The 21,544-nt window shown below is 57.6% G+C and overlaps 5 protein-coding genes across 10 annotated transcripts; 4 read left to right on the forward strand and 1 right to left on the reverse strand.

The window, feature by feature from the left end:
• Positions 1 to 2,167: 2,167 nt before the first annotated feature.
• On the forward strand, positions 2,168 to 5,183 carry HYAL1 (hyaluronidase 1). Of its 2 annotated transcripts, none has more exons than XM_019723779.3 (4): positions 2,168 to 2,318; positions 2,770 to 3,693; positions 4,047 to 4,136; positions 4,302 to 5,183. In XM_019723779.3, exons 1-4 carry the CDS (start codon positions 2,298 to 2,300, stop codon positions 4,617 to 4,619), a joined length of 1,353 nt encoding a protein of 450 aa, XP_019579338.3. In that variant the 5' UTR covers positions 2,168 to 2,297; the 3' UTR covers positions 4,620 to 5,183. The 2 variants fall into 2 exon arrangements, with proteins under 2 accessions (XP_019579338.3, XP_019579339.3); XM_019723780.3 differs by having other exon boundaries at positions 2,206 to 2,326; positions 4,302 to 4,769.
• A 588-nt stretch (positions 5,184 to 5,771) lies between these two features.
• On the forward strand, positions 5,772 to 11,521 carry HYAL3 (hyaluronidase 3). The gene is made up of 4 exons (XM_019723785.3): positions 5,772 to 5,904; positions 9,390 to 10,300; positions 10,660 to 10,749; positions 10,865 to 11,521. Exons 2-4 carry the CDS (start codon positions 9,407 to 9,409, stop codon positions 11,138 to 11,140), a joined length of 1,260 nt encoding a protein of 419 aa, XP_019579344.3. The 5' UTR covers positions 5,772 to 5,904; positions 9,390 to 9,406; the 3' UTR covers positions 11,141 to 11,521.
• Positions 7,510 to 8,740, forward strand: NAA80 (N-alpha-acetyltransferase 80, NatH catalytic subunit). Its single transcript, XM_088798121.1, is given in 3 exon segments — positions 7,510 to 7,670; positions 7,672 to 7,761; positions 7,764 to 8,740. Coding segments are annotated over 3 exon segments (891 nt in total). The 5' UTR covers positions 7,510 to 7,640; the 3' UTR covers positions 8,535 to 8,740.
• Positions 11,522 to 11,857: 336 nt separating the features above from the next.
• On the forward strand, positions 11,858 to 16,916 carry IFRD2 (interferon related developmental regulator 2). 3 transcript variants are annotated; one of them, XM_019723782.3, is made up of 12 exons: positions 11,858 to 12,139; positions 14,009 to 14,128; positions 14,215 to 14,299; positions 14,406 to 14,530; positions 14,609 to 14,766; positions 14,887 to 14,937; positions 15,037 to 15,215; positions 15,303 to 15,408; positions 15,715 to 15,852; positions 15,945 to 16,073; positions 16,153 to 16,248; positions 16,388 to 16,916. In XM_019723782.3, exons 1-12 carry the CDS (start codon positions 12,082 to 12,084, stop codon positions 16,466 to 16,468), a joined length of 1,326 nt encoding a protein of 441 aa, XP_019579341.3. In that variant the 5' UTR covers positions 11,858 to 12,081; the 3' UTR covers positions 16,469 to 16,916. The 3 variants fall into 3 exon arrangements, with proteins under 3 accessions (XP_019579341.3, XP_019579343.3, XP_019579342.3); XM_019723783.3 differs by having other exon boundaries at positions 11,938 to 12,139; positions 15,157 to 15,215; XM_019723784.3 differs by lacking the exon at positions 15,303 to 15,408 and having other exon boundaries at positions 11,897 to 12,139.
• Positions 16,536 to 20,476, reverse strand: LSMEM2 (leucine rich single-pass membrane protein 2). Of its 3 annotated transcripts, XM_019723794.3 has the most exons (5): positions 20,337 to 20,453; positions 19,715 to 19,879; positions 18,051 to 18,161; positions 17,777 to 17,962; positions 17,286 to 17,563 (listed from the first exon to the last, which is right to left on the reverse strand). In XM_019723794.3, exons 2-5 carry the CDS (start codon positions 19,764 to 19,766, stop codon positions 17,430 to 17,432), a joined length of 483 nt encoding a protein of 160 aa, XP_019579353.1. In that variant the 5' UTR covers positions 19,767 to 19,879; positions 20,337 to 20,453; the 3' UTR covers positions 17,286 to 17,429. The 3 variants fall into 3 exon arrangements, with proteins under 3 accessions (XP_019579354.1, XP_019579353.1, XP_088654248.1); XM_019723795.3 differs by lacking the exon at positions 19,715 to 19,879 and having other exon boundaries at positions 16,536 to 17,563; positions 20,337 to 20,476; XM_088798122.1 differs by lacking the exons at positions 17,286 to 17,563; positions 19,715 to 19,879 and having other exon boundaries at positions 17,634 to 17,962; positions 20,337 to 20,476.
• Positions 20,477 to 21,544: the final 1,068 nt, after the last annotated feature.

The raw sequence follows: 21,544 nt of genomic DNA on the forward strand, positions 1-21,544 counted from the left end.
ACAGACATGACCCATGCACACCTGTGAGCTACCCCACCCACATCTGGAACCTCCCCCAACACAGGTAATCGAGGTACACATGTGACCTCACCCACACAGCTGGCACCTTTCCCACCCAGATGTGACCCTGACATACCAATAGTTCCCTATTTGCAAAGCTGTGATCCTCCACATGTCTGTCCTCCCCTGTCCAGCTGTGGTCTGTATCCACCCAGCTGTGACCCCAACACCTCACATCACTTGCCCAGGAGGACCTGGAAGACAGCCTTGGAGAAAGCTGTCCTGTGGGGGGAATGGAGAGTGAGGTGGCTCAGGGGCCTGAGATCTGCACAATCAGAAAGAGCACGCAGGGCTGGACCATGAAGCAGGACCAACCTGTCAACAGCGTAAGAAGTTCATTTGGAGACTAATCAGTTCTATATTCTCAGGCCTGAGATAGTGATCAGGTGTGTGGCCTACGGCGGACACTGGAAGGTCTGGTCCCATCAGCAGTCTGGATAATGGATGTCAGGTGGTCTGGATGTGTGAGTCAGGGAAATCAGAGGGTTAACTGGAGGTCTGAGGTATGTCCAGGACTGGAAAGTCAAAAAGCTTGAGTTCCCAGGCTAGCTAAGAACAGAATCTTTTCTCGTGCCTCAATCTATTTAATTTTAGTAATTCAGCAGCTTGACTACAGTGACTCCATTTTATTTCTTCACTCTGTTCCACAGACCCCAGGCACTCACACCACTTTGACCAATCTGACCAGACCCAACCGGCAGAAGTAGGCCTGTGGGTGGGGGAGGGCTTCAGGCACCCCAGCTGCTTCCTGCTGTTTCACCATTAGAGCTTCTCCCTTGGACTGCGACCAGCTCAGGAATGTTGGCTTGTTGGTTGGCTGGATTGTGCCAATTGCAACACTAGGTTTCTGGGGGCAGTAAGGTAGCATGGAGCCTCAGGACAGGGGGTCGGGCTGCCTTGGTGTTCTGTTCCCTTACCCTGTGGGAGTTGTGCCAGGCTCTCTGACCCTAATGGCCATCACTCTGGGACCCTGCTTCCCGAACAGGCCCAGCAGCCACCACCCCTGGCTAGATCCTATACTCGGGTCATGACTGATGTGCCCACAGCACCCTGGGCCTTCCTCTCCTTCAGCCCGGCCAGCTTCTCCATCTTAGCCAGCCTGGAGGGACAAGCCCAGGTGGCAGCCAACTGTGCCACTGCTCTGGTGACCACCATGCTGGAGGGTCGGTCACTGGCTCAGGCGCAGACTTGCTGTAGACCCAGGCAGCTCTTTCACTTGGGCCAGGGACATGTTTCCTTCACCCCACCCTGGCCGGCAAGCCTGGGCCTGATCGTCTAGCAGGTCTCCAGCACTGCATTTCTGAATCAGCGCACGAGAGAAATCAAGGAATGCACAAGCACGTGGTCACTGATACACTGACCTCAGACTCGCGGTCACACCGACATGGTCTCACAGTCACAAGACCACAGGGTCTCACACACACCCAGCCCAGGCACTGGCTTCCACATTCTGCCGGAGTTTGTGCAGAATCCTAGATGGTCACTGACGGGCTTCACAGAGGCACAATCACCCAGCAAGAGTGTGAATGGGGGCCAACACCGCCCCGACTTGATGAACACAGGGCATTTCAGACTCAGGTCCCTGAAGCAGGGATGACTTATCCCTGGGCACAGGGCCTAGGGCCGCAATACTTCTGGGGGCCCACAAACATGTTTTCATTTTAACTTTTTTACTAGAAGAAAGAATACAAATAATATATAACAAATTCAGTCTGGGTTCTATTTGTCTTTATACCAACATAGCTGTAAACTATTTTTTTGAGGAAGAGGTCCACAAAGGCAAGTGTCTGGGACCCCCAAATGTTATAATTCAGCTGTGAGGGCTTAAGTACATTCCCTGGGTATCGGTCCCAGGGCACCCAAGACTCCACTACCATAAACAGGCCTGCCCAGCTGGGCCTGCCACCCAGACAGCCCCCCTGCACTGCTTCCACCCCCACTCTACCACAAGTAAAGCCACAAAGCCCTGCCCTAGTGCTGACTGGGCAGGAGGGGCCACTTCCTGCCCAGACCCCACCCCCTACCAAGGGCGCTTTGCTAGAGCATGGTGACTCTGCTGCCTGGCCCAGGCCCGCCCCTCCGCCTGCCCCCAGACTGGGTGGGGTTACCCCCTACAAAAGCTCAGAGTTTCCCCGCAGCAGCTTCCTGAGTCTGGTGCAGCTGGGGCCAGGGTTGAGGGACGAAGAATCTTGCTGGGCCCTGCCTAGGCCCTCACCGTAGGGTCAGGAGTTTGGAGGATGAGGCTCTTCAGCTCTGAGGTCAGCAGGTACAAGTGGGCAGACTGGCAGGGTCACTGAGCATCCCCTCCTCCAATGGCTGGCTGGGATTCCTGGGGGAAGGGACAACACCCCCCACCCCACCCCCCCATCAGTCATGTCGGCCTTGGGGGCCAAAGACCTGGCTCTCTGCCACTCTTCTCAAAATTGATGTCAAGGCTTCCGTGGCCCTTGGGGAAGTGGGGTGGGCAAGCCTAGGCCATGGCAAATCCTGTGGGAGACCAGGCAAAGACTCGCCCTAGAGGCAACTCCATCTGCCCTCCAGTGGCTGTGTTCCCCTCCAGGCCTTTCCTTTGCCCTCTGACCTCCCTGAGCCCTGCAGGTGGGTGTTTACCTAAAGCCAGAGCAGGGATGGATTAATGAGCAAGGAACTGGCCCTAAGCAGGGGTCAGAGAGCTCAAGGCCTGTTCTCAGCTCTGCCTCCCCTGGCCAGGTTTCCCTAGACTTGCCCTGTGCCATGGCAGCCCACCTGCTTCCCATCTGCGCCCTCTTCTTCACCTTGCTCGGCATGGCCCAAGGCTCCAAGGGCCCCATGGTACCCAACCAGCCCTTCACCACCGTCTGGAATGCGAACACCCGGTGGTGCCTGGAGAGGCACGGCGTGGACGTGGATGTCAGTGTTTTTGATGTGGTGGCCAACCCAGGGCAGACCTTCCTCGGCGCTGACATGACCATTTTCTATAGCTACCAGCTGGGCACCTATCCCTACTACACCTCTTCTGGGGAGCCCGTGTTTGGTGGCCTGCCCCAGAATGCCAGCCTGGATGCCCACCTGGCCCGCACATTCCAGGACATCTTGGCTGCCATGCCTGCCTCCAACTTCTCAGGGCTGGCAGTCATCGACTGGGAGGCATGGCGACCACGCTGGGCCTTCAACTGGGACACCAAGGACATTTATCGGCAGCGCTCACGGGAACTGGTACAGAGGCAGCACCCTGACTGGCCAGCTCCTTGGGTGGAAGCAGCAGCCCAAGACCAGTTCCAACAGGCTGCACAGGCCTGGATGGTAGGCACCCTTAAGCTGGGCCGGGCACTGCGGCCTCGTGGCCTCTGGGGCTTCTATGGCTTCCCTGACTGCTATAACTATGACTTTCTAAGCCCCAACTACACAGGCGAGTGCCCACCAGGCATCCGTACCCAGAACGACCAGCTAGGGTGGCTGTGGGGCCAGAGCCATGCTCTCTACCCCAGCATCTACATGCCCGCAGCGCTGGAAGGCACGGGAAAGACACGGATGTATGTACGGCACCGCGTGGGTGAGGCATTCCGTGTGGCTGTGGGTGCTGGGGACCCCAATCTGCCAGTGCTGCCCTACGCCCAGATCTTCTACGACATGACGAATCGCTTTCTGCCCCTGGTGAGTCTCCTTCTGTGACCCTGCCCACCTTGTGGTTTCCCATCAGGCATTAGGTCCAGCAATTGAGGCCACACAGCCTTGGAGCACTTTCATGCATTCCTTCTCACATTCTCTGAACACCTCTTGTGTGCCAAGCTCTGTGCTAAGCACAGATTCAGCATTCATCAGAAGAACGTAGTCCCCACCTGCATGGCCCTCACAGGCTAGAGTGGGCACAGGCTGGCCTCTGGCCACCAGGGCCACAGCAGGCCCAGCTGGGGGTTGTGAGTTATCTTTCTCATCCAATGGTGTTACAGCAATCTGCTGTGGAGCGGGAGCGAGGCCCCACAGAGCTATGGTATCCCTTTCCCTAGGATGAACTGGAGCACAGCCTGGGGGAGAGTGCAGCCCAGGGGGCAGCAGGAGTGGTGCTCTGGGTGAGCTGGGAGAACACAAAAACCAAGGTGAGCTCAGGCCCAGAGTGGGGGTGGGCTGCCAGGAGGACTGGGGAGATCCTGGCCGACCCTTTCCACCCCTGCAGTCCTGGCTGGCCAGCAGGTGAGGGCCTCAATGCCCTAGGTGGGCCTGTGCATGGCTGTGGTGTCCCCGACACTCCCCCTCTTACCTAGGAATCATGCCAGGCCATCAAGGAGTATGTGGACACCATGCTGGGTCCTTTCATCCTGAACGTGACCAGTGGGGCTCATCTGTGCAGTCAAGCCCTGTGTTCGGGCCACGGCCGCTGTGCCCGGCGTCCCAGCCACCCCGAGGCCCTCCTCATCCTCAACCCCAGCAGTTTCTCCATCGAGCTCACACCTGGTGGTGGTCCCCTGACCCTACGAGGTGCCCTCTCACTTGAGGATCAGGCGCGGATGGCTGTGGAGTTCGAATGTCACTGCTACCCTGGCTGGAGGGGAGCGAGGTGTGAGCAGCAGGGTGTGTGGTGAATGGCCACACGCCGGGATGCACACCCTGAGCAGCACTAATGCACTCTGGCCTGGCCAAGGCTTTCTCCAGTACAGGCAGTCACACAAGTCATGGTGAGTCAGGAGTACACTGAGCCCCCGTCATGAGCAGATGCCTGCACATGCACACATGCTTCCAGACCAGGAGAGTTGCCTAAGGAATTCAGAGTCTCTGGCACCCACCCAGCAGGGTCATAAACATCTCCTCCAGAGACACTGAGCTAGTCTTTAAACTGCAGCAATGACAAGAACTGACATTTACTGAGCACCTACTCGTCGCCAAGTCCTGTGCTTAGCCTTTCAAGTAGGCGAACTCATTCAGTCCTAACACGACACTATGAGGAAACTGAGGCACACGGGGGGGGGGGGGAAGCACCTTGCCCACCATTGCACAGCCGGAAAATAGAGAGGCTGAGATTGGAAGCCAGGCTGTCTGGCTATAGAGGCAGAGCCCTTTGGTTCCCACTGTGTTGATGGTAACCAGCCCTGCTGGCAACCTGAATCCACTCGGAGGCACCAGCTCCACAAATAAAGCAATGATTCTTACTTCAAGAACTGTTTATTGAGTGCCTAAAACGTGCAGGCGCCAGGATCCAGAGAGCACAGAAAAGGCTCATCTCTTTCAGATCTGACGTTAGTCCAGGGGCAGCTGCTTCTCAGGGTGGGGCCCAAATTTCAGGAAGAAGCTCCACCTGGCCATTTCCACTCAGGACGGGGACAGGAGGCCGGCGGGAGGCGAGACAAAACAGAGCGGGGACGTGACCTGTCTGAGACCTGGACACGGCGGAAACAGAGCCAGCTGGTGGGGGGGGCCTGCGCCCGGCCCAAGTTGTGGCACGCCAGGCGCCAGCACCACCTCGGCAAAGCTGAATCCAGGAGGAACCTAAGCGGCGAAGCTCGGAGCCAGAGACTGGGTGTGGGGCGGGGCTGGAAGGGGCGGAGCGTACGGGAGACAGAGCCGGCGTTTGGTCACAGCTGTGACGTGCAGAGAGCAGGGCTGGGCTCAGCACCGGCGGGCCGGGCAGAGGCAGAGCCCTCGCACAGACTGAGTCTGCCTCGGGTCAGTTATGACGCACGGACCGGGGGCGGGACCTGGCCGTCCTGGAGACTCGAAACCGTGGTGCGCCGCGAACCGCGACGGCTGCAGTGCGTCCGCCGCACCACTAGGGGCCAGCGCGGGCCGACGGAGGAGTCTGAGCCAGAGACAGCGAGATCCCGATCTGTGCGGAGCCAGGACGCCGAGCATCCTGGAGCCCAGCTGCAGCATGTTAGTACCGCCCCCTCCCCACGTGTGGCGTATCCACCCTCGTTGTCCCCCGCGTTTCTGTCCGATCCCCGCGTGCGTTCAAGTGGCTATGCGCCCCCGACGCCCTCCCTATGTCTGTGGTTCCCTCCCAGAGCATGCCGAGCCACACCCACCCAGGGTCATGCTCCTGAAGTCCCTACCGCCAAAACTCCACGATTTGGACCCACTGGGGGGAGGGGAAAACCGAGGCACAAGGGCTGACTCTTTCCGAGGACCCAGGAGCCCCGCCCACAGTGGGTTGGGTCAGTACCGAAGGGGTTAAGCCCGCGGGGAAGCCTGGGGTTCCAGGCCTAGAGGCGGATCCTGGGGCTTCCTTCCCCTGGGTCAAGGGGTGCGTCTGCTGCGGAGGTGGCTGATTGCAGGTGAGGGGCTTATAGCCCTCTGAGTGTAACGTGGTGTGAGACGAGGGGGCTACCTGTTACTGACCAGTGTGGAATTGGCCTCAAGCTCAGGGCCCCTTCTGGGGAGGTGGGGAAGGGCAGCCAGGACACCCTCTCTGGTGAGCAGGTGAGTAGAATGGTGGTGCCCAGCACCTCTCCCACCCTCCTCCCCCACTTCCAGAAATCCCCCAGCATAGACCCTCCTTGCCAGCAGGGCCTGGGGTAGGTTGGGCAGACAATGGGGTTTGGATGTAGGAGGTCTGGGTCCCCAACCTGGTGGCCGTTGGACCCCCTGTGGATGTAGGAAGGAAGCTGTGGTCCTTATCTAGGGTGACTACGAAACTCAGGCCAGTGGGGAACCAGGCTTGCAGAAGCTACACTGTTGTATGACTGTGAGTCAGGCCCCTTGCTAGTGCTGCTGGGGCCCCATCTGAGGGGACAGCTGGGTCCATGCCCAAAGTGTCCTAAGCTGGGCAGTGTTAGGGAGGAGGCCATGGGCTCTGCCCCAGGCAGGGAAGGCAGTCCAGGGAGGGGAAACAGTCTGATGGGTGGGTGAGTGGTGCCTCAGGATCCGTTAAGTGGAAGCCATGGCCCAGGTGGTCAAAAAGGGTGACCTGGAAAAGGAGGAACAGGGGAGCTTCTGGGGACAGCTGTGTACCCTCTGAAAGGAGACTTGCGTGGGTTTAAACAGAGGGTCAATTGTGTCTGGTGCATGATCTGTCTGATGGCCGGCCAGCCATGGTGATATAGGGCTGGATCAACTGTCCTAGGGAGGACAAAGTTACAGCCAGAGCAGGATGGGGCCAGGACTCAGGTTCTGCCCCAGCCTTTAGTCCTCAGCCTCCATCCCATGTGGGGCAGGACACCCTGAACTCATACCCTCTGCTGTCCACCTGAGTCAGCTCTCCCAGGGATAGGAGATGGGTCTCCTCCAGGTCACCTCTGCTACCAGGTGAGTATGGGGACAAGGTGCAGCCCACACTCCCTGTTCTAGGGTGCATGGCTCCCCTAGCACTCTGTCAGCCCTTCCCTGCCCCAACCCCATCCTCCCTCCTAGCACAGCCCAGCATGGCTGGTGTCCCACAAGAGGAGCACCCTTGTGGCGTGCAGATACCCCCAGCCTGGCACTGAGTCACCTGCAACCCAGCAGGAGATGGCCTTGGCTCCCAGCCTAACTCAGCTGAGCCTGGATCTTATATGTAGGCAGGAACTGACTCTGGGCTCTGGCCGAACCAAGTTGACCCCTACCCTAGACCGTCCACACTGGGTGGAGCTGATCCTGAGTACCAGCCCAGCTGAGCTGACTCAGGGTCCTGCATGCCAGCCAGAGTTGACCCTGAGATCCAAGCTGACCAAGCTGACCCTGGATCCTGCACACCCACCAGAGCTGATCCTGAGCCCCAGGCTGGCTGAACTGACCCCAGGTTCTGCATGCCACCAGAGATGACCCTCAGGCCTGGCTCGACTGAGCTGACCCTGGATCCCGCACACCAGCCAGAGGAGACCCCCATCCCCAGCCTGGCTGAGCTGACCCTGGAGCCCGTACACTGCCGACCTGAGCTCCTGGATGCCTGTGCCGACCTCATCAATGAGCAGTGGCCCCGCAGCCGTGCCTCCCGCTTACACTCCTTGAGGCAGTCCTCAGACAACTTCCCCCTCTGCCTGATGCTGCTGAGCCCCCACCCCACACCCGGGGCAGCCCCCATTGTGGTGGGCCATGCCCGCCTGTCACGGGTGTTGGACCGGCCCCAGAGCCTCCTAGTAGAGTCAGTGGTGGTGGCCCGGGCCCTGAGGGGCCGTGGCTTTGGCCGCCATCTTCTGGAGGGCCTCGAGGTCTTTGCTCAAGCCCGGGGCTTCCGCCGGCTACATCTTACCACCCATGACCAGCTATATTTCTATGCCCACCTGGGCTACCAGCTGGGTGAGCCTGTGCAGGGCCAGGTTTTCACCAGCCAACGGCTGTCAGCCACCCTACTCAGTGCCTTCCCCAGGGCCCATTCCCCCCAGCCATCCTATAAGGCCCCTAGCCCGACTGCCCAAACTGCCCCAAGAGCCCTCAAAGGGCCATCATTGCCGCCACCCCCTCCCCTGCCCGAGCAATTGACCACCTCACCCCGACCTTCAGCAGGGCCTCTTCCACAAAACCTGCTGGGGACACAGTACCACGACCTGAGAGGATACCCCATATTCTGGATGGAGAAGGACATCTGAGGGCCACGTAGGACAGTCACTGTCTTTCTGGTTCACTGGACTGCCCGGGACAGTCCCAGACTCAGCCCACTGGCCATACTTCAGCCCCTAGCCCCTGGGGGCAGCTGTAGTCTGAGCATGTTTCCTGAGAGTCAGTGGGGCCAGGAGATGGCTCTGGCTCAGAGCTGCCAATGTGGCTGAATAAAGACTTCTGTTGGGTGTGGCTATGACAGTTTATTTGTTGACCCCTGCAGGAGCCTCCAAATCCACTTTGGCCCTAGGGCCATGGATGGAAGGACACCTGCCCTTTGTCCCTCCCCCTCTGCCAGGCCCAAGGGACAGGGTATCTGTTCCCTTCCACATTCACTTACTCAGGGCACAGACAATGGGGAACTAGACAGATAGAATCTTGACCTGAAGAGACAGACAGGGAGACAGGCATACAGTGGCAGGATCCATGCTGGGATAGTGGGAGCCCAAGCACCCTCACTCTGCCTGGAGATCCAGGAGACCTCCCAGGGGAGGTGATATCATAGCAGAGACTTGAGTGCTGAGTAGGAATTAAGCCAGGCAAAGTGGGGGCTGAGTCTTCTTGGGGCAGGAAATAAGTTGGACAAAGGAAAGAAGGAGACTTGGGAGAGCTGTGGGTGTGGGAGGTATCAGGGCACAGTGATGCCGTGACAGATGGAAAAGGGGAGGAGAGCTGCCCAGACCAGCTTGGGGTGTGGCTGCTCCGAGAAGCCTATGGGACCCCTTGGGGCCCATGCTTTCGCCACTCCCCATTCTTATGGGGAAGAGTGGGAAAGTTTTCCCAGCTTTCCCTGCTGTGTGGAAGGTATGCCGTGGACTCTGAGCTCACACCCCTCTCTCCTGCAGGTTTCCTTTCCTGGGGCATGACCATGCAGCCAGGCCGAGCCCTGGTGCTAGGGGTAGCCCTGTGCCTGGTGTGTGGCCAGCCCCTGCTTCGGGCCCCTGAACACCCCTTCTCTGTTCTGTGGAACGTGCCCTCAGCACACTGTAGTGCCCACTTTGGTGTGCACCTACCACTACAGTCTCTGGGCATCACAGCCAACCATGGCCAGCGTTTCCATGGCCAGAACATCACCATCTTCTACAAGAACCAGCTCGGCCTCTATCCCTACTTTGGGCCCAGGGGCACAGTTCATAATGGGGGCATCCCCCAGGCAGTGCTCCTTGACCGCCACCTGGCACGGGCTGCCTACCAGATCCAGCACAGCCTGAGACCTGGCTTTGCTGGTCTGGCAGTGCTGGACTGGGAGGAATGGTGTCCACTCTGGGCTGGGAACTGGGGTCGCCGCCGAGCCTATCAGGCAGCCTCATGGGCTTGGGCACAGCGGGCCTTCCCCCACCTGGACCCCCAGGAGCAGCTCCACAAGGCCCGTACTGGCTTTGAACAGGCAGCCCGTGCCCTGATGGAGGACACACTGCGGCTGGGCCAGGCACTGCAGCCAAATGGGCTCTGGGGCTTCTATCACTTCCCAGCCTGTGGCAATGGCTGGCACGGTATGGCTTCCAATTACACCGGCCGCTGCCACTCAGCCATCCTCGCCCTCAACACCCAACTGGATTGGCTCTGGGCTGCCTCCAGTGCCCTCTTCCCCAGCATCTACCTCCCACCCCAGCTGCCACCTGCTTATCACCAGACATTTGTCCGATACCGCCTGGAGGAGGCCTTTCGTGTGGCCCTTACTGGGCACCCACATCCCCTGCCTGTACTGGCCTATGCCCGCCTCACACACCAGAATTCTGGAAAGTTCCTGTCTAAGGTGAGTGAAAACGGATGTCTAATGGGGAGACATGACCAAGTCCTAGGAAGGTCTGAGGGGAAGACCTTGCTCAGGGGTTTTGAGCGGGTGGTCCTGTCCTGGAGCATCCGACAAGGTAGAGCTCTGCCTTGAGAGATTTTGAGGGAGAAGGCAAGCCCCAGCATTGGAGCCGTGGTCTGAGGACATTCTTTGAGTGGAGGGCCTGAGAAGCCACTCAGAGGCTCAGTGCCAAGGGGCCCTACCTACTCTAGAAATGGAATCAGATCATGGTAATGAGCCTGGAAAGTTTCTGGAAGGTGGAGGTAGATCCAAATGGATCTGGCCAGGGCAGCCCTGGCTTAACAGCTCTCTGCCTCCAGGGTGACCTTGTACAGACCATTGGTGTGAGCGCAGCACTGGGAGCAGCCGGCGTGGTGCTCTGGGGGGACCTGAGCATCTCCAGCTCTGAGGTGATCATTGCCCCCTCCAGCCTGCCACACAGCCCATGTTGGGGTACGAGGGTTGGGGAGAGACCATGTTGGGCCATGGAGCAGAAGCATTGATAGATCTCTTCCCTATCCTCAGGAGAAGTGCAGGCATCTTCGTGACTACCTGGTGGACACCCTGGGCCCCTATGTGATCAACGTGACCAGGGCGGCCACAGCCTGCAGTCACCAGCGGTGCCATGGCCATGGACGCTGTGCCCGGCAAGACCCCGGACAGCTGGAATCCTTTCTGCACCTGCAGCCAGATGGCAGGCCTGGAGCTTGGGAGTCCTTCAGCTGCCGCTGTTACTGGGGCTGGGCTGGCCCTACCTGCCAGGAGCCCAGGCCTGAGGCTGAGCCTGAAGAAGCGGCATAAAGCCAGGAGTCATCTGCCAAGACCCTCTTGTTCCTGCTGCCATTCCCAGTCCTGGAGGATTCTGTCCCACTCTTGTTCTATTTAGCCTAGCCAATTCTCCCATATACACACCCTACTTTCCATGGGCGTTTACACCATTTGAAAACCAGAAGCCCTCTGAAATCACCTGATCCCTCCTAACAAAGAAGTAGCCCCAGGGAGAGACAGGGTTCCAGATGGTTAGGGTTGTCAGCCCAGGGCTCTGTTCCTTCACACCACTGAGTCTAGAGCCGTCACAGGACATCTATCCAAGGGCAGGTGGGCCCCAAGATCTTGGCTAAGGTCTGTACCTGCTAAGCTGTTGTCTGCTTTGCTTTCATCATAAAGTCACTTTTTCTTTCACTGCCTGAGCTTTGGCTGTTCCCCCTGTTGTACCAAGCCCCACGTTCATCCTGTCGCGAGTGTCCCGCTGCAAGCACCCAGAGATGCGGGTCCTGCGTGGTGGGTGGTTCCAAGAGGGTATCTTCAGAGTTAACGACTGCGCGGGCTTGCATGTAGCGGGGATAGGGAGGTCGCAGAGCATTGTGGGTGCATAGTTCACCTAGAGCGTCGTAGGCTTAAGGGTTGCAGGAGGAGACTACAATTCCCGAGGTGCTCTGCTCCCAACCGACCCGCGGTAATCTACGCGCGCAGCCCATTGGGAATAGTAGTTTCTGCCGCGTGGCTGTGGATCTGAACCAGAACGCCAGGAACTCGTCTTCCCGGCGATCCGTCTAGCAGGGCGGGGCTCTTCGACCGGTTTGACAGGGCGGGGCGCCTCGCGAAGATGGTGGCTAGCGCGGCGTGTTTCTCCCGTCGTCTGCCCAAGGCTCAGCTCAGCTCACCAGCCGGCGTCTCGCTGGTCTGGAGCCCCAGCCCGCCTGGTCCCTGACCCCGCGCCCCACTTGCGCCGGATACCCGGCATGCCCCGCGCCCGTAAGGACAGCGCGCCCCGCAAGGGTGGCCAGCGCCGCAGAGGAGGTAAGTGGGGCGCACCGGGCAACTGACGAGAACGGCAAGCGGGGGCCTTCCGTGGGTCTCCATCTGTGTTCCCGAGCGTCCTGGGCAGGAACTCCTGCCTGGAGCATTCTGGCGCCGCCTCCCGCAACCCCCTGGTGGCTGGCACGTGGCTCAGGAGCTAGCGGCCACGTGTGCGCCCAACTTGAGCGCGCTGTTCACTGGTCTGGAGCCTGCGTTCCCGACCCTAATCTGGTCGGCACCTCCTGGACTCGGTTTCCCCATTGCTCCTTCGCTCCAGTTGCCGGCTGTGGTGTACAAACCCGCAGCACAGAGCAGGAAGCCCACCCTCTCCCCAATCCCTGATCCTTTCCTGGACTGGGCTAGGAAGTTGGTGGGAGGCCTGGGGGAGAACTGAGGGAGGGGGCGCTAAGGAAGCTGCAGGATTCCGGCGTTTGCGGACCTGGCCCTAGAGGGTGAAGAGTGCCGTGGAACCTGAGGCAGTCTTGAGACGCTTATCGGCGTCGACCAGGAGAGTGGCCTGGTGCAGTAAACACATGTGTTTACTCTGCAGGGATGTGTGCTTCCTAGGTACAGCTCAGACCTCGCTACCGCACTGATGGGGCTTGGGTAGGGGTACAGCTCAAAGGGTAGCAACATTCCCGAAGGACGTTGGGGGGACAAGTTCACTGAGTGGTGTCAGCCCTAGACGTAGGGACCAAGAAAGCCTCAAGGTTGGAGCTTCTGAGCAAGTCTTGAGGAAGTGAACAAAAGAGCACCATGGAGAGGGAACAAGTTGTGTAAAGGCCTGGCACTTGGAGGGACCATGGCACAGTGGAGCAAAGGAGGGAAGTTTGGGCTGCTTTAGCTGGTAGGGTGGTGAGCAGAGGCCTGCGCAGGTGCTGGACTCTGCCCCACAGTCAGATGGAGTATGTAGTTCCTGAGAAGTAGAATCAGCCTGATGACCAGAACCCATCTGGGGCTCTGCTTTGGCAGCTGCCCTGGTCAAAACCAGCCACCGGCCCTAGGCAGAACCCACATACAGGAGAGTTCACTTCTACTTAGCCTGACATTGTCCTGTGTTCAGCCTATTTTCAGGGGCTCATCAGTTGGGCCACTTCACTTTCTGCACTTCCCAGAGGCAGGAGGAGGCTTTGCATCCATCCACCCAGGGCTGAAAGCCTGGGATGAACCAAGGGAAGCTCAGAAGATAGTATGCTCGAAGCCAGGGACACCCACCAACTTCCACTAGGAGCGGGGCTTGTGGTCCCTGGGCTGATGGGTGAACTTGTTGGTCCACAGAAGAGCCATAACTAGTCACTTGTTTAGTCATTGTCTTCATTTGCTCTACCCAAAAGATGTGCTTTGGCAGCTGTTTTGCAGAGAAATTGAGACTTTTAAGGCTAGGCACCTGACCTGGTTATACACCTGTTGAGATGTGGAGCTGGGATTTGAATCCTGCATCTGTCTGACTCTATAATCTAAGTCCCTGACTCTTCTCCTGCCCATTTAGGGTGCTGGTGGCTGAGCTCCCCAGCATCTGCCTGGATGTGCCCCCATCCCAGGCAGATCCTGTGCAGTCCCTTCTGCCTCCACCGGGCTCTCAGTCTCCTCCTTGAAGCAGGCTCTGGTCTAAAGGAGGCTCTGTTCACCAAGCCTGCCAGGTTTTCCTAGGCTGGGCCTGTTGCCCAGTGCTCTCCCGTAGATGGACCACGTTCCCTTTCTTTGTCCTGCTTCCTGGCTCTGTTCCCTGCCTCCCACCTCAGCTTTGGTTTTCTCATCTCTGAGAGGGGCAGCATTCTGTCTCGTGGGGTCATGAGGCCGGTCATGTGGTTCCCCTAGCCATCACTCATCAATGGAGGCAGGCCAAGTGTCCCATTCTACCATCCCCAGGTGCCCAGAGCAGTATTCAAGCTGACTCAGGTTCCAGTGAGGATGAGGCAGCCAGTGAGGCCCGCAGCACCACCAGTGATTGCCCCAGCCTTCTTAGCACCATCGCAGAGGACAGCCTCGGTGAGAGCGGGTGGGAGTTTGGCAGGGACCCAGTGGGGGCTCCGTGGGCCAAGGCAAGAAGCAGGGTTGACCCACTGGCCTTGCAGGGGGGGATGCCGTGGATGAGCAGGGCCAGCAGGAGGACCTTGAGGAGAAGCTGAAGGAGTATGTGGACCGCCTCACAGATAAGAGGTACTCCTGACTTCCAGCCAGTCCCTGTACCATGGCCCTAATCAGCCCGTGCCACATGTGCCTCAGATAGGGCTGCGCAACAAGACCCCCCTTCTTTATCCCCCAGTGCCAAGACCCGGCAAGGTGCTCTAGAGAGCTTGCGCCTGGCCCTGGCGTCCCGCCTACTCCCTGACTTCTTGCTGGAACGCCGCCTTACACTGGCCGATGCCTTGGAAAAGTGCCTTAAGAAAGGTTGGATCCGGGGCACGTGGGTGACACTGGCTAGGTGTTGACCCTTGTGCGGGGGCTGACTGTGAAGCATCTCTACAGGGAAGGGCGAGGAGCAGGCCCTGGCCGCTGCCGTGATAGGCCTGCTCTGTGTGCAACTGGGCCCTGGACCCAAGGGCGAGGAGCTGTTCCACAGCCTGCAGCCCCTCCTGGTCTCCGTGCTCAGTGACAGCACAGCTAGCCCTGCTGCCCGGCTCCACGTGAGTGGTCCATGCTCTGTGGCACCCTTTCCTCACCCAATCCCTAAGCAGGGAGGTGGGTTCCACCTGCCCCCAGGCTCACCCTCTGACCATGGCCTGGCTTTACCATCCTCCCAACAGTGCGCTTCTGCCCTGGGCTTGGGCTGCTACGTGGCTGCCGCTGATGTCCAGGTAAGTGGCCTTTGGGCGCAGGTAGTAGAGCACCTACTACAGGTAGTAGAGGTCCTAGCTCTGCCCCCGAACCTCTACCCTGCCTCCCTGTGCCCCTAGGACCTGGTCGCTTGCCTCACCTGCTTGGAAAGTGTTTTTAGCCGGTCCTGTGGTGTGAGTGGTCCCACAGCCCCAGTGGCCCCTGCCAGCCTGCATGGCCTGTTCTGTGCCGTCCTACAGGCCTGGGCATTGCTACTCACCATCTGCCCCACCACTCATGTCAGCCACATCCTGGACAGGTAGGGATGACTGCCCACTGGGTATGGGAGGGGAAAGGTGAAGAGGCCCCCACCCCACACACATAGCTCAGCTTGCCCCCTCCCCAGGCAGCTGCCCCGGCTGCCCCAGCTCTTGTCCAGCGAAAGTGTGAACCTGAGGATCGCTGCCGGCGAGACCATCGCGCTGCTCTTTGAGCTCGCCCGGGACCTTGAGGTGTGAGAGGGGGCTGTTGATGCCACCTGCCTGTCCCAGGCTGGTGGTAGGGGATGCCACAGAAAACAGGGTAGCCTTAGGTCCTTGGAGAGTGGAAATAGCCCCTCCACAGACTCAGGTGCCAAGGGCTATGTTGGGGACCCTGAGCAGGGGTGTCTGGCCTAGGCAAGGGTCAAGAAGATTCCAGGGGGCCAGGCAGAGAAGAAAGTGAGTTTGTCAGTGAAAGGAAGGATTTGGGCAACCCCATGTTGAGAGCCAGCCAAGCTCAAGCTTCTGCTGACACACCCTCCATCACTCCCGCTGCAGGAGGACTTTATTTACGAGGACATGGACGCCCTCTGCAGTGCCCTGCGCACTCTGGCCACTGACAGCAGCAAGTACCGTGCCAAATCTGACCGCCGGCGGCAGCGCTCTACTTTCCGTGCCGTGCTGCACTTTGTGGAGGTGTGTGTGAGAACGTGTGTGTCCTAGCGGGAGTGCGTCCTCAGGCACGGCCGCCAAGCCCGGTCCTGTGGGTGGGCCCCTCTCCCCTGCAGGGCGGCAACTGTGAAGAAGAGACCGTCCGCTTCGGCCTCGAGGTGCTCTACGTGGACAGCTGGGCTCGGCGTCGGATCTATGGCGCCTTCAAGGACGTGCTGGGGTCAGGCATGCACCACCACCTCCAGGTGGAGTGGCCGACAGGGAAGGTGCACCCCGCTTGTCTGCTGCGGACTGGCCTGAGCTAACTGCTCTCTTTGCCCCCAGAACAACGAGCTACTCCGTGACATCTTTGGCCTGGGCCCTGTGCTGGTGCTGGATGCTACTGCCTTGAAGGCCTGCAAGACCTCACGTTTTGAGAAGGTTTGAACCCTTGGGCACCTTTATTGTCCTTCTGTTCCCACTGCCTGGAGGCCTGCAGCTCTGCAGGGGCTGGAGGGAGGAGAAGCTCTGGGCCTCCCTCTCCGCAGCTCATCAGATCATTACTCTGCCCCCACTCCAGCACCTGTACAACGCCGCTGCCTTCAAAGCACGGACCAAAGCACGCAGCCGCATGCGGGACAAGCGGGCAGACATCCTGTGAGACAGGACCAGCCAAAGAGGAGACTATTCTTGCCTGTATTTTTGACGGAAGACAGTACAACAACTGGTCCATTCCAAAATTGTCGCTTTAATTTTTTCAATGACAAAACCAAAAAAAGACATGGGGGTAGGTGGCTGGAGGCCAGGCCACTTGGGATCCTGGCCCTTTGCCTCTGCACTCAGCCCTACGGCCTCTTTTTGCCCTGTCTCAGGCCTGGCCAGGTGTGTGCCTGTCCCACAGCTATGGGCCAGGCAGTAGGAGGGTTGTTCCGTCCTTTTTCTCCTTTCTCAGGCCTTGCTCCTCTGGGATGAACCACTTCTTTGGGGGGGAGGGGTGGCAGCTGGACAAATGCCACCACAGGTGGGTAGATGAGGCTATCTAAAATGGATTTATGTGCTGATTTTTAAAGATTAGAGATAAGTAAACTGAAAACTCAGCTTTCTATGGACCTGGCTTCTGGGTGTTTTCTGTCTGCCCTCCCTCCCATCCATCACCCCAGGCTTGGGCCCAGCTGGGTCTCCCCGTCTTCAGTTCCTCTTTACCCTCCGAGAGTCTCTCCCCAGATGGCCCTCCTCAGAGCCCATCCTGTCTTGAGAGCTGAGGCTGGATCCCCACCGGGAGGCCTGGCAGTTTGGGTGTCTGGGATGGGGCTGGCTATTTCTAGACTTCTAAATCTGCTGAGGGAGCCAGAGAATGCTGAGAGGCCCCAGGAGGAGCCAGGAGGCTGGCATCACTTCCTTTGACCTTGGGCCACCCAAAGCAGGGTCTTGGCACCTGAAGCTTTGATAAGGCCTGGCCTGAAGAAGCCAGGAGAGGTGGGCAGCTATGGGGCCAGATGAGGCTCCTATACAAAACCCTCACCAAGAAAGTAGTGTGGAGCAGCAGTGGGAGAGGAGAAACCTGCTAACAGCCACTTTATTCCCCCCACACACACCCCCAGACCCCAGGTCCAAGTAGCATCTCAGCTGGGTGCTCGGGCCTCACTGGAGTTGAGCCTCCGCAACTGGCTGAGGCTGGCCAGCCGGAGTTTGAGTAGCATCTCCTCCTGCGTGCGTAGTGTGTGTGCCAGCATGCGTAGGGATTCACTCTGCAGCACTGCGGACAGGCAGGCAGGATAAGATGGGGGGTTATCAGACCCCATGCCACCCCATGATCCCCCTTCCACTCAGCCCAGCGCCAGGGGCCGAGAACCCCCACCCCACACTTCGCTGCCTCTGTCTCTGCAGTTGCTCCTCCCAACCGTACAGAAAGGCCTCCTGGTCCCACTTCCTTGCCCTCTGTTCCCACTGGCTTCTTGCGCCTCCGTACCGCTCAGGTAGACAGCCAGGATGGCAAGTGCCAGGCAGGTGAACACCAGCAGTGCGAGCAGCAGCAGGAAGCCCCCTCGGCTGTGCAAAGGGCTGCAGCCAGGCTGGGCGCACAGCGACGGCGGCAGGATGCCCAGCAGCTCATCCCACGGCTGAGCCTCCTCTGCTAGGTAGGGGTGCAGTGAGCCTACAGGGTGAATGGGGCATCAGGAGGTCAGTGGGTGCACCTGCTTTCCTCTTTTCCCAATCCATCCATCCCGTTCCTGTCCCCTTACCTCCGCTGTGTAGGTCGCTGATGGACTCCACTCGGTGCAGGCGCACCTCCTGCATGTGGTTGGGGGCCAGTGATGCCCTGTTCTTCGGGCTCAGCATTGGTGCCATGGTGTCTGTGGGGCACCGCGAGGCTGATTCAGCCAGTGGGTCACCCCCTCCCTTCTAGGTGGCTTCCAGAGGCAGTAGGGACTCGGGGAAGATGGGGACAGGACAAAGAGGCGGGGGACTCCTAATCTAAAACCAACTCAGGAATGGCCCTTGATTTTGGAGCCAGGACGAACCTGGAGCCCCATAGGTCTGTTTTCACCCACAGTAGCAGGTGGTGCACTTGACTTGGTCACGTTTGCTTTCTTCCAAGCACCTCAAGGACTTTTCAAGTATTCCTCTGCCTGCTCATTTCTAGAGGAGAGTTTTATCAGCCTTGGAGGAATAAACCTATAGTGCATGAAGTTCATTCCTGCCTCTTCTGTCAGTTTTCCCTGTAGACCCTGGAAATTAGCCAGCAGGCCAGACCCACAGCCTGCCATTCTCCTGGTCCCCAGCAGCAGCAGCAGCATGTGAGCCGGTGGTGCGTCTCCTTCCCGGCCTTAGCTCTGTGTTCTTTAACATACTCTGTGATTCTGCTGACTGCTCTGAACCCTGCTGTTTTCACTCAAAATCAAGACAGGAGACCCGCCTTTGTTATCAGACTTTCACAGGCCTCTGAGGTCTTCTTTCAGGCATCCCTCTGAGGCCGCCTGGGCATTTAGGTTGTTTCCAGTTCTCTTTGGAAATCAATAATTCCTAGAAAAGGATGTGCATCATTGAGTAAGACGATGTCTTTCAATTTCCTAACAGTTAACAAGGACAGATTCCAGAAGCAGAATTACTGGATCAAATAGCAGGGACTTTTTTAAAGCTATCCTCAAATTGTCTGCCACAATGGCTACCCGCAGCCTCCGAAAGGATACAACACGGCCACCATTAAGCATCTCCATCGAAAAAAACATACATACATGTGCACACGTATTTGCTAAGCTGGGAACTGAGAAAGGCCTTTTTGACCCATTTGATTTGGTCTCTGCCTAGAGGGGGTGCTGATCAATATGTATGTGGCTTCCTAATTATCTGTTCAAAGCCTCTACACAGTCACTTTCCCTGTAATTTTTATTACTTATTTTTAGATCCATCAAACTGTTTATTATTTCTAAAAATTATGTTTTCTTCTGGTGGTTCTTTGACTTGATTTTTTTTTTTTAAATCTTGGCTCCTTAAGACCCCCAGATGTCCAGCTGGAAAATAGATCACAAAGTGGGGAGCATTGAAGGGACATCTTATAGGGGCAAGGGTGAGTAGATTTTCTGGGTCTATCGCTTTCTGAACAATAACTCAACCTTCATGATTTGCCTGAAAATGACCCCTGATGCACTCAAAAGTAAGTAAAACAACAGATGCTGCCAGTTATGTCTGGGTGGTGCATTGAGGGTCATATTAAATTCCCACTTTGTACTTGGCTGTGCTCGTCCCACACTTTCTAAATTAAACTCAGATTCTGTTTGTTACCAGGGAAAACACACAGTAAATGTCATTGTTAAGACCCCAAAAGGAGGTAACACCCCCTACACACCCAGGGTTTCCCCCCTTCCCATCCAATATAAAATATTGAAAATGTGATGGGGGAGTTTACCAGCTAGGCCAGGCTGAAACTGGAGCAGCTGGTCCTGCACCCTGGCCAGCATCTGGATCTGGAGCTTCTTGGGTCCCTGCTCTGACCCCTCTGAGCCTCCATGCTTCTTCTTATGTGGTGGAACAGTTAGGTGAGTGGCCACCAAAGTCTTTACTTGCAGTTATTCTGGCCAACAAAGGGATCCCAACGTTTAGCCAGTTGGGGACACTTAGGCCCAAGTTGGAGGAAGTCAGAAGCCTATCCCCTCCCAGAAGCCATGCGCCCAAATGCTTCCTGGAACCACTGCTCATCCACAATCCCAGCTTCCTCTCTGAAGAGCTGAACCTGCCAGGCAGCTGCCCCACCCACACCCACTTAGGCACAGCCTTTAGTTCACCCTCTCCCAACTGGGTAGCTACCTCAACCCCTCTTGCTGTCCCTAGCAGGGGAAACAGGCAGAACCTGAGATGAGAAGGGGTTCCAGGCATGGGAAGCCTTCCTCCATGCACAGGGGCAGGTCCCATTACTTGAGCCGGGACATTGTGACTGATGACTAGTTAAGGAAGCGGGGTCAGTGGAGCAGGGGGTAGGTTTCTCCGTGGTCATAATTTTGGGGCCTTGCCCTCCTTCAGTCACCTCCTACCTTCTTGGGTCTCCTCAGGCATGATGGGGGTGGGCAGTCACGGAGCCCGATGTCAGCACCCAGTAGCAGGACGATGGAGGCAGCAGTGGCTCCTCTGTGAGCCTGGGGAAGGCCTGGCCACCTCCCAGCCTGAGCCTAAAATAGGCCTGAGCTCAGCCCACTGGGCTATATTTAGAGGGGACAGCTCTCAACCATGGAAACGGGCAGAGTGACCCACATGGGCCAGTGTGGACTATTGACCTAGTGCAAGTGCACACCTCTACTAGTGCATGTGCCCAAGGGCTTTCCTGGGGAACCCCACCACTCCCATATATACATGGGCCTGTGTCTTCATCCAGACAAGCTACGTCAGTGGCACCTCCAGCAATAACCCACGTGGCAGTCAAGACATGCAAGGGGGCCCTGTGCATCTCCACTCCTCTACCCTCCAAAACCCCTACCCACAGCTGGGTCATCCAAGCAAATGTGGGACAAGCACCCACTGTTTGACCTGTTAGCATCAGGGATTGAGGGTGATGGACAACCTGAGCCCAGTGCCACCAGGGTTCAGAGAGCCCTAAAAGGGGGCAGATACCCCACATATGCTAGTACCCTGCTGGTCAGTGGGTGGACCTAGGCTGGAGGATGACAACTTCTATTATTAAGCCTACAACCTTGTATAAAGGATTGCCCCTTCTCTAACCTCAGTTTTCTCATCTGTAAATCAGAATAACAATGGTTCCTCCCTGGCATAGTATGCGTGAAAATGGAAATACAACCACATGTCTGAAGCACTTGGCACAATGCAGTTTTGATCTTCCCTCCTCTCCACAAGGGCACACAGGTCACAGAAGTCGTGTAAGGATGCATGGACCACTTACCCTTGAATGGAGGAAGTGGGCCAATTTAGGCCCACCCTCTGTTGTTAGACCGGTGTCCCTCCTTCCCAAATAGGACAAAGTGAAAGAGTGGGTCTCTGATTTTTATAACACCCCAAATCCATTACTCCGGTGTATTATACTGGCCTACCTGATGTTCCTCAAACACAGCAAGCTAGTGCCCACCTCAGGAACTTTGCACTGGCTCTTCCCTCTGGAAATGCTCTGCTCCCAGATATTCCCATGACTGGCTCCTTGTTATTTAGCTCAAATGTCATCCCCTCAGTGAGGCCTTCTGCTCACATTCTTTTCCATATCACCCAATTTTATTCATAGCACTTAGTCCAGAAA

This window comes from Rhinolophus sinicus, chromosome 5 (genome assembly GCF_057876585.1).
Source record: "Rhinolophus sinicus isolate RSI-liver-muscle chromosome 5, RSI-T2T, whole genome shotgun sequence".
Classification (NCBI taxonomy): Eukaryota; Metazoa; Chordata; class Mammalia; order Chiroptera; family Rhinolophidae; genus Rhinolophus; species Rhinolophus sinicus.